This window comes from Bubalus bubalis, chromosome 14, assembly GCF_019923935.1.
Source record: "Bubalus bubalis isolate 160015118507 breed Murrah chromosome 14, NDDB_SH_1, whole genome shotgun sequence".
NCBI classification, from domain to species: Eukaryota; Metazoa; Chordata; class Mammalia; order Artiodactyla; family Bovidae; genus Bubalus; species Bubalus bubalis.
This window is the reverse complement of record NC_059170.1, coordinates 14006518-14017574: the sequence shown is the minus strand read 5'-3', so window position 1 is coordinate 14017574 and position 11057 is coordinate 14006518. Positions and strand designations below refer to the sequence as shown.

General features: G+C 45.5%; 1 protein-coding gene across 1 annotated transcript in view; it reads left to right on the top strand.

Annotated features, from left to right (window-relative positions):
* The first annotated feature begins 5516 nt into the window (after positions 1-5516).
* Positions 5517-11057, top strand: part of TOP1 (DNA topoisomerase I) — a 93917-nt gene continuing 88376 nt past the window's right edge. The window contains exons 1-2 of the mRNA XM_025263468.3: positions 5517-5832; positions 6166-6190. Of these exons, the coding sequence (XP_025119253.1) occupies positions 5800-5832; positions 6166-6190 (58 nt within the window). The 5' untranslated portion in view covers positions 5517-5799. The remainder of the gene's footprint in view (positions 5833-6165; positions 6191-11057) is intronic.

Genomic DNA, 11057 nt, shown 5'->3' with positions numbered 1-11057 from the left:
GAAGATGCTGCTGCCCAAGAATTGCCAGTCAAGGCTGTGCCGACATCCAAGATCAAAACTCTAGGGGGCATCCAGGTGCCATAACAAGAGGGGCCTGGGTCCAGGACCAAAAGAAAACAGAGGCCGTGAGAGTGCGTAGGAGTCGAGTGTAGATTAGGACTTGGTATAACATAGAGTTCTTGGTCTTTAGTGACCCATCAGACCTCCATGCAGCAAAAAGGAGAATTTATTTAAAGGCACAGGATCCGGGGAAATAAAGCCTCAAGAGATACTAGGAACTGAGGACCCTGAACTCCATCAGGGCCTTCTCTTCTCTTCCTTCTTTCCTCCTTGCTCCCAGCTCTCTCTGGCCCTTTTGGCAGAAAATACCAGCAGGGCAGCTTCCTGATTTACATACTACAGATCCATCTGCAGGAAGAGAGACCAAACCACTTTCTCTTTCCTGGTTCCAAAGTCTCAAGGAAGTTGATCTGAGTGGCTCAGCTTGGGCCACACAACTATAGCCAGAGGGACAACATCATATTTGTACATTTGTGTACACTGTGCAGAAGCACAGGTTCCCTGAAAAGCAAAAGTTGTTCAGACAACCCTAGACATGTTCAGTTCTGGGAGCCAAGACTTGGGTTAAGGCAACAAGAACAATCCCATGCAAGTCAGAAGCAAATGACTATGGGCTGTATCTTGGGTGGCCATCTAGAACAAGAAGCCTGAGGGCTGGTCATTCCGAAGAGCCCAGTCTTAAGACTCACTCTAGGAAGAAAAAAAAAGATTTCTGGGCTTATAAACATTTTGGAGATGCTTCCTGCCATGTATATCAGCATATGGACGACTCTGGGAAGTCTCGTGGGAAAAGACCTGTTTAACTTTAAATCATAACAATGTATGTATTTGTATATGGAGCCCTTCTTTTAGTGGAATATTGATAAATCATCCACCTTTCACATTGGAAACAGGCCTACAGCATCAGCTGTCATCTGCTAGTTATTTTTACAGGGGCTGGGATGGCCCATGAGTGAGCAGTCTTGATTTAAAAAGTAATGTTTCCCAAGCCTCATTTATTTCCCTCTAACCTTTCTGGAGTTTGTCTATATGTTTCCTCTGTGCCATTCCCTCACATTTTTATTTAAATCAATCAACTTATTAAAAAGCCCCATTCAAAACAAAGATATTCTTAAAACCAGGATTTGATGTGATGGTTAAAATTTTTTTCTCATACACATGGAAATATATACATAATCATTAAAATTAAGATGTCTATACAGGCATTATCTATAGTCTTCTCAAGTACTAGGGGTGGTGGACCATATCGTGGGGACACCTGATTGAAGTATCAGGAATCAGAGGAGCCAAGTGGCCTTGAGTAAGACAGCCAGCCTCAAAGCACTGTGATCACGCATTCTGGCAGGGAAGTTCAGTCTATAACAAGGTGCCCAGATACCTGCATGTTTGTGCATGGGAACTGTGCTTTGTGTGCCCTTTTGGCATGTGTGTTGTGTTTGCATGGCTACTCCGATCTTCCTTGGAGGTACCTGGGAAATAAATGCAGATTCTCCCTGGCTTTGGAGGGTGGTGGTGGAGAAGTGTTAGGAGGCACTGTCTGCCTTAAAGCACTCCTCAAATTACTTTGGCAGCTAACAAGTAGGAGTCACATACCTCACCTCGTTGCCTGCGATTGATCCCAAGGTGGAAAGACTACGATGAAAGAATCCAAAAGCAAGGTGAAACTGGTTCTGGCAACTTGATTGAAAGAAAGAACATAGCTTTGGAGGTAAGAGGACCCAAGTGTCAATCCAAAACTCACCACTTACTAGTTGTGTTCTCCAACAGCTTTAAAAAAAAAAATCTCTTAAAATTCTACACTTGAGGTTCTTCCCTAGTGGCACAGTGGATAAAAATCCACCTGCCAATGCAGGGAACATGGGTTCCATCCTTGCTCCAGGAAGATTCCACATGCCATGAAGCAACTAAGCCCATGTGATCTAGGGCCTGAAAGCCACAACCACTGAGCCCACGTACCACAACTAGGAGAGGGATGAATTAAAACATTAAGTAGAGTAATTCCCCTACATTCACATGACTTCCATTCTGAGAGCACATTCCTGAGTCCAACAAAGGGCTCTCGTGAGCCCTGGAGCTTCTACTCCTCAAAAAGAGAAGCCACCACAATGAGAAGCCCTTGCACCACCATGAAGAGTAGCCCCTGCTTGCCACAACTAGAGAAAGCCTATGCGCAGTAACAAAGACCCAGCACAACCAACAGTAAATAATTTAAAAAATTCCACCCTTATTATCATGGTCCAGATGAGGAAACTGGGACTCAGAGGAGTTAAGCAACTTGCCTGATGTCAAAGAGTTAATAAATAGGGAGTATATATATATATGTGTGTGTGTGTGTGTGTGTGTGTGTGTATAAATATATATATAATGGGATCTCTGCTAAATACTCTCAAGAGATTCCTCCTTCTGAAGCTATATATAAACATATAATAATATATAACTATATGTTTATAAACATGTCAATATTATAGGAAAGTGAAAGTGAAGTCACTCAGTCGTGTCTGACTCTTTGTGACCCCATGGACTGTATAGCTTATCCAGGCTCCTCTGTCCATGGGATTTTCCAGGCAAGAGTGCTGGAGTGGATTGCCATTTCCTTCTCCAATATTATAGAGCAGAATTCAAAACTAGATTGGTTTGACTTCCGTGTGTGGTCCTAACCACTGTACTACCCTGCTTTCATTCCTCATTGATCACATGCCTCTTCTGTAGGATCTCTGGCTGGGTGCTGGGGATCAAGTGCTAAGCAAGACAGACAAGGTCCCAGCCCTCACAGACCTGGCATTCTGTAGGGCAGAGAGACATAAAATCACCAGTTACCACCATTACTAACTTAATAAAAGTTGTGAAGAAAAAAAAAAAGTTGTGACAAGTGTCAGAAAGGAAAAGGACACTCAGTGAGTGGGGCACTTGATCTTGGTCAGGAAGGAGGAGTCAGAGAGTGTGGAAGGGAGAAAATAATATTAAGACTGAGCTTTGAAGCATTCACAAGCATTAATTTTTTTCAATGAATTAGAATTTAAGTGTTTGCCACTAGATATGATTTCAACGGTCCATGAATGAACACTTTTTGTAGTTTATTTGTAAATGATTTCATAAACATTATTATTTCATAGATATTATTACTTAGGATGAAACTAAAGAAAGAAGAGGGATGAATTAAAACATTAAGTACAGTAATTCCCCTACATTCGCACGACTTCCATTCTGAGAGCACATTTGTGAGTCCAACAAACTTAGCCTAGGTATCCAACTAACATCATTGGCTATATAGCACTGTCCTGCAACAGGTTTATAATACTTTTCACACAGTAACATGTAACAAACAAACACACAAAATATAACATTAAAACAAATTATTTATTTTGTTATTTTTGATTGCACTGGGTCTCTGTTGCTGCCTGCAGGCTTTCTCTAGATGCAGAGAGTGGGGGCTACTCTCCAGAAGTGGTACTCTCATTGTGGTGGCTTCTCTTATTGCGCAGCACAGGCTCCAGGCATTCAGGCTTCAGTAGTCGTGGCACAAAGGCCCCGTGGCTCCACAGTATGTGGGATCTTCCCGGACTAGGGAATGAACCTGTGTCCCCTGCACTGGCAGGCGGATTCCCATCCACTGCACCACCAGGGTACAGAAATATCCAAGAAAATGTTGTTCTTTTTTTATCTTACATTATAGCACCTTGAAAGGTACAGTAATACTGTACAACAGCTGGCATACAGGGGCACCTTTGCCTCTTTTTAAGTTCACAACTTGAAGGCTCATATGTAGCAATAATAATAAAGGAAGCAGTAATAGATTTAGAAAAATCCACAAGGGTCACGCTTGAATTAAGCCAGTTATTCAGGATCTTGGCAGATACTTTAAGAACTTTGAACTTTGTCCTAAGATGAGAGAAGTTGTGGGAAAGGATAATGGTTAGACACGGTGTTGAAAGAGCACTTTGTCTACTGCTGCAGAGTAGCTGTGAGAGGGCCAGAAGGGAAGTAGGGATTCCTGTTAGGAATGTATTGTAAGAATTCAAGCAAGAGATAATGCACACTTCACAGGTGTGTGGGTGAGAGAGAGAGGCTTGAAGCAATGCAATCAGCTGGACTTCTGAGAAATGGAGAGGAAGGTGTTCAGGGTGGAGCTTTTCTAGCTGGGGGGCTTACCAGGTGGCTCAGAAGTAAAGAATCCACCTGCCAAATGTAGGAGATACAGGTTAGCTCCCTGGGTGGGGAAGATCCCTTGGGGGAGGAAATGACAATTCACTGGAATATTCTTGCTTGAACACCTGGCAGGCTACAGTCCATGGGGTCACAAAGAGTGGGACAGGACTTAGCGATTCAGCTAGCAGGCATGGTGGAGGAAGAAGACAAGATAAGCCTTGATGTCAGGAAGGTTAGTAGGTTACTTATCTATGACACTTGGACTTCCCTGGTGGCTCAGATGGTAATGAATCTACCTGCAATGCAGGAGACCCAAGCTAGATCCCTGGGTCAGGAAGATCCCCTGGAGAAGAGAAAGGCTATCCACTCTAGTATTCTTGCCTGGAGAATTTCATGGAGAGAGGAACCTGGCGGGCTACAGTCCATGCCGTTGCAAAGAGTCGGACAGGACGGATCGACTAACACATACTTTCTGACACAGTCTAACTTTAGCAAAATAGACGACCTCACAGAACTATTGCGAGAAATAAGAGCGGAGAGCACAGTAGATACGCCATAAGCCGCGGTTCTTTCTCCAATTTCTCCCCGCTATGCTTCGCAGCGCGCTAAGGACACAGCGGGGTACACAGTCAGGTCGTGTTTACCCCGTGATTCGGTTCCATTCGGCTCCTACCCCACTCCTTTTCTTAGCACAATTCGTGGCTCAGGGATATTTGAAGAACGCACAAACGAAATCAGGCCTCTTGTTACTCGGGACTACACGTAGGGGCAGAAAACGGGCTAAACCAGACCTTTGGCGGGTTGAACGATTTAAATACATTTTAAGGAGTGGGCGTGCTATCATCCGTAAGTTGGAAGGCCTGGACAAAGGCTCCCTCCAAGCAGCCTCGGGTTCTGGTTAGCGAGCGAAGAATAGCTGGTGAGAACTTGGGGACCCCGGCTGCCAAGGTATTTACAGCTCCGGGAAGATGCAAAAGCGTCTGGCATACTAGCTCGGCCGGGGTCTGACGCTGTCCCGCGGCGGCCTTTAAAGGCCCACCACGTGGCCGAGCTGCTGGCCCAGGCCAGGAGGCGGTGTCCGGGCTGCGCCTGCGCACTGCCCAGGGGAGGGATCTGGGTTCCGAGAAAAGGCGCTGGGAGAGGAAGAGAAGGTTGCTCCGGGTGGGCGGCCGTGGGAGGAGTCAGTTCCTTATGCAAATCGCAGAGGCGCGCGAGGGATAAAGGGGCGGGGCTTGCGATGCAAAGCCGGGTCCCCCCTGAGGAAGCGCGAGGGGGCGGGCCCCGCCACCGTCGTCCTCCTTCCGCGAGTCTCTGACGTCAGCGACGTCCCTTTTAAAGGCGGCCGCGCAGGCGCAGTGAGCCGAAATGCGAACTTAGGCTGTTACACAACTGCTGGGGTCTGCTCTCGCCGCCCGCCCGGCAGTCAGTCAGCCTCGCTGCCGCTGTCGCAGCCTCAGCGGTTCCGGTAGTCTTAAGCCCGCCCCACCACCTTTTCCCCGCGCCTCCCGGAGCCTCCGGGTGTCTCCTGTCCGCCCGCACACGCCGGCCGCGACCGTCTGCGTCTTCTCGGCGCCCCTCGCCGCTCCGGCCGACATGAGTGGGGACCATCTCCACAACGATTCCCAGGTACGGCCCTGCCAGGCCCGCCCGGGTCCCCTGCCGTGCCTCGGCCCTCCACGACTCCCGCCTCAGAGGCCCCGGCCTCGGCCCGGCTGCTTTGACAGGCCAGAGCCCCTGGCCAGGGGCGGCCAACCGGCGGACCTCGGCTCCCCAGGACCTAGGCGGAAGCCGCCAACTTACAGTTTGGGGGTGCTGGCTGTCCCTTCAGGCCGTTCCCGGGGGCCCCCCTCTTCCCGGGGGGCTCAGGGTGGGCCCGGCTCCCGGCCGCGCGCGCTTGCCCGCTGCCGGCGGGGTGAATGTGCCTGTTGTTTCATGGTCCCCCTCCTTTTCTCTCCCCAGATCGAGGCGGATTTCCGACTGAATGGTGAGTGCGCCCCCCTTCCCGACCCCCGACTCCGCGGCCGTCGGCCCCGCGCCCGGCCCGAGCCGGGTAGAGGACAGACATGGCGTCCCAGAGACTAAGTCCCGGCTCCTCGCTCACCGGCCCCATTGTTCCCCTCGGGCCGCCTCTGGACCCCTTTTCCGGGGACCCCAGACCCCCCAGATCGCGGCCATCCCAAGAGGGGGCTACGGAGACCCCGCGTCGCCCGCCGCCGGGCCTCGGGCAGCCTTTCCGGGCCCGGATTCCTCCCGGGAAAGTCGCCTTGTCGACAGTCGGGACTTAGTCTCTGCGCCATTTTCTTTTTCTCTCTCCTCTCCTTTCTGTGCCTGTGTGTCTTTCTCTCCCTCCCTCGGCTCCTTCCTTGAGCTGCCCAGAAAGAGCTTTCTGCGGAGCAAAGCCGTATAAATCACAGACTTCACCAGAGGGAAGGGTGGGAGCCTGAATTGTTACTATTTTTGCCCAAAGAGAACTTTATTTGAGAGGTTGTCCTGCTTACTGCTTCTCTTGTTTGTTTCCTTTTCTGCTTCCAGAATGAAAGCTGCCCTTCGGCAACTGTTGGGTTTTTTTTTTTTTTTTTCTTTCCCCCTTCCCGGGTAAGATGTTTATGGTAGGAAACAGGGCTCTAAAACTAAAGCCCTCCTTGTGGAGTGCTTCGTATTTTGAGGTTGCTTTCCCCAAGTTGTGTTCTTTGCAAAGGTAGTGGTACCTCCCTTCAGAAAGTTTGCAAGTCCTCTATGGGCCATCCATTGTCAATGTTGGGCTCAGGCATATTGATTTCCTTTTCTTTTTTTTTAATTAAAGTATTACTGACCAGAACTTTTCAGTGGGGCTGAGGTTCCTAAGGCAGTGTTTTTTTAGAAATGTAGTTTAGTGTAGTTGTCAAGAGGAGAGGTTGTTGAACATCTCATCTGGCCTAGTGTGTTAGCCATTTCTTGTGGGCTGTGGGGCAGGAAAAAAAAAAGATTTTATTTATTGAAACAAAGAGTGGCCAGTACCCACCCCTGCTTCCTGTTCATTCTTTTTCAGAAGTGGCTGTTTTTCAGGAATTGAGAGCTAACTGGCTTTTGCCAGATCTTTATGTTTTAGAACCCTTTTCAGCCAAATCGAGGCATTTATTCTTTGAGTATTTCCACTTCAGTTACCCTGTGAAGATTCCCCCACTAAAAAGCTCACCCTGCGAGCTTTTCAGCAGTCCTGCTGAAGGAGAAGGTAACTTCTGTGCTGGGAATTCCCACTGATTGTAATGGTACATAATCCTGCTCAGTTGAATTTGGGTTCCGGGAACCTCTCCAATGGGAGAAGCTGATGACTAGCTTTTATGATGTTGTAATCAGCAGTCCATGGTGTTAGCCTACTCTACAGAGAGCAGCCTTATGTTCAGATTTCCAAGTGGGGCATCCAGCAAGAGATGTAATCTGCAAGGACAGAATCTGGGTAAAGCGTAGCATTTCTTGAGCACCTAGTATGTGCTAAAGCACTGTGTTTAGTGCTGGAGCTGAGCCCCTTGGCTCCCACAGTGCTGCTCCTGCCTTCAGTCTGTTTGGGGAGACACAATTAGTTAATTATAAGGTAGGTGCTGGGGCAAACCTGTACCCCAAATGCTGTGCGAGTGACTAGGGAATTTAACTTTGTCTGGGGGTGAGGAGATTTCTCAGAGGAGGGAGCTTCTGAGCTTGGTGTTGTGCAAGACTAGGTGCTGAGTGTCAGGGCTTGAAGTATTTCTTAACTATGTTTAGCCAACCTTATTTGAGTTTTAAAAGAGGGAGGTGAGGCCCCTGCAGTTCAGAAAGCCACAGTGTGAGATAGGTTTCTTTGGGATGTAGGAGCAGAGAAAGGATGTGGCAGGTGAGGATGGAAGAAGTCCTTTTGACCTCTCTTGGAGGAAGGTAGGATCTTAATACATAAGACGTGTTCTTTTTGATTCTCAGACTGGGCTGAGTAATCTATCCAGTAGTATCCAGTGAGGTTATACCAGGAAACTATTGAATGTGTGAATGATTGTAGGCTGGGTAGATTTTTGCCATTTTTGTAGAGATCAAACTTTTAGAATGTGTTTTTTCACTTGTAACAGCAATAATTGCTAAATATTTATTGAATGTTTACTGTCTGCCAGGCAGGCATGAATCTCATCAGTTCTTTCCGTTGGATTATCTAGTTTAATTTCTTCCTTGGAAGAACCCTTACGAATTAGGTACTATTATCTCTATTTACACATAAGAAGAAACTGAGACTTAGATGTATTTATTGACTTTCCCAAGGGAAGTGAGTTGGGCACTATAGAGCTCACAAGCTTAGCTGCCATGCTGTATATGATTCTAACATGAAAAAATTAAAAGCTGCACATCTCTACTTTCTTACAGAGCTGAAAAATGCGAGAGGGAAAGAGTTGATAGTTTGCTTGCTCTTTATCTCAGCCTGCTCCTTCATGAGAAGAAGCACTGTAACTGCTTCCTCACCACACAGAGTCTGACAGAGTATTATCTTTGTAAATATTATCTGGAAGATGTGGTATTAGTAGCTGTGTGCTTGTTAAGTAATACACTGGTAACTAGTAATTGATTTATGTAAATATGGAAGACAGTTTTTTAAAATCAATGTTTAATTATGCTCAGAGAAGTTGTTATTGATTTTTGTATTAAGAGTTTGCTTAAGCATGATTTTAAGTGGACCTAACCCATCTTACAGATTGACTGTGCCAATTTCATATGTTGAAACAAAAATCCCTCATTTGCCTGCCCTCATCCTCTTAAGACTTAAAGGATTTTTTTGCCTTTGGAATTCATTCTTTACAATAGTTGAAACTGTTGCTGTTGTGTAGAATTTAGAACATTATGGCCTATACTCAACTGCTGGGAATAAGTCTGTTATTGAAACATACTTACAGTTATGTTTGAAGTATTGCTGTGAGTTCAGGGAGCAGAAATCATGAAAGAAAAGACTACTTTTTGTCTAAGAGAAATGATTTCCTTTCTAAGTGTTGGTAACACTAGTTGAAGTGGAGCTGAGTCATTACTACAGTACTGAGCAGACTGCTAAAGTGTCTTTAGAGTTGATAATGGTAACATCAGGTTGGGAGTCAGTGGTCCTTTGGCCATTTCAAGGGCTTGAAGTTTTTGCCCATCTACTCTGGAGTTGTAGGGTTCTTCCCTCTTTGGCATGAGTAGAGTATAATGCTCGGTTTCATCAGTCATCAGCGATTATTCTCAGAAATGTCATATGGGATCATTGTTTGACATTATCTTGTGTTGATTCTAGTTAGTTTAGTGGATTCAAACTGGATGGTGGAATTAAATATAAATTGTTTTTGATGCTAATAGTTACACTTCTGTGCTGTTGGGCACTGGTTGGGGTGGCAGGTGGAAAGGCTAATGATGGGGCTATCTGAAAATTCCCATCACATTTTTAAAACCAAACTGATGGCACCATCAACTGAAATCTGGCACATCTTCCTACTCTATCCAGAAACACTTAAGCAAAACATTGTCTTTCCTGCCACTGCAGCCAGATTCCTTGGGGGCACCTTTTCAGAATTAGTGAGCTGCTATAGAATCTTTATAGATGAAACAAAATTGCTTGTTAACATTGTGCTTAAGATTACCAACTTGTCAGAACTCAGAAACATTTTAAATTCCAAAGTTACCGGTAAAATGACAATATCCAGGAGTTACTAAATCGGAAATAGCTCATGGTTTGAAAAGTAAAAACTAGATGATATTGCTTACTGTAATCAACCCATACTTGTTTTTGGTAAGTGTGTGTGTGTTAGTTGCTCAGTCGTGTCTAACTCTTTGTGACCCCCATGGGCTGTAGCCCACCAGACTCCTCTTGTCCGTTAATTCTCCAGGCAAGAATACTGGAGTGGGTTACCATTCCCTTTCCAGGGGCTCTTCCAGACCCAGAGATCAAATCAGGTTCTCCTGCGTTGCAGGCAGATTCTTTACCAACTGAGCCACCAGTGGATAAGTAAAATGGAAAATAAGAATTCAGGATCTGTTCCAGAATCTCATTTTAACCAATGGTAGCAAAACAAGAATCAAATCTGGGTCTTTTCCTTTAACATCAGCTTAAAAATGGGAAATTGTGAGAATTTGAAGAGAAATCCATTAGTTTATTCTGGATCTCAGTGAGTTAGTAATCATTAATACAAATGCCAGAGATCCTTAACATGTCTTAAAGCTTGTGTTTTAAAATTAGGCCTTTGGGGTTTTTTGTTTTCCACATGTGTGTGGAGGAGTGGTGCAAAAAAAGTCTGACTTTTGAGTCTAAATATGTTTGTGTTGTATGTTAATGATAGTAGCAGTTATCTCTTGTTGCTGATCGTATGGGAAATGCTTCTGTTGTGCTTTCTGGATGTATTTCTTTCAGACATACTGCAGTTGCGCCTGTTAGTAGTTGGCTGTGAGTGCATATGTTCTGTTACAGATCTTTAGCAACTTTTGCCATACTCAGTGCCGAATACTGATTTTCTTCAAATCCGAAGTTATTTCTTCAGAGGTGTTTTGTGAGGGATTGCATCTTTTCCATATGAAACTATGTTGAACTCCAATAAAGTTTTTGGTTCACTTGGAGAAGTAGATTCAACTGTAATTACTTACTTTCGAATGAGGCAATGGAAATGCTTGAAAGAGTGTTTGATGTGGGTTCCTGAAGTAAAAAACTGTGTTTGAAAGAAAGGTAGAATATGGTCCATTCATTGCGTTTGGAGAGGGAAGAGAGTCAGTTCACTAACATTTTTGTATCTCATAGTTAAGATCATCTGGCTGCCCCTTAATTACTTCTGAAATCATTAACTTTGCAAAATGAGGGCATTTGGGCAAGAAGTTGAGAATTTGGCTTCTTAAGGTAAAAA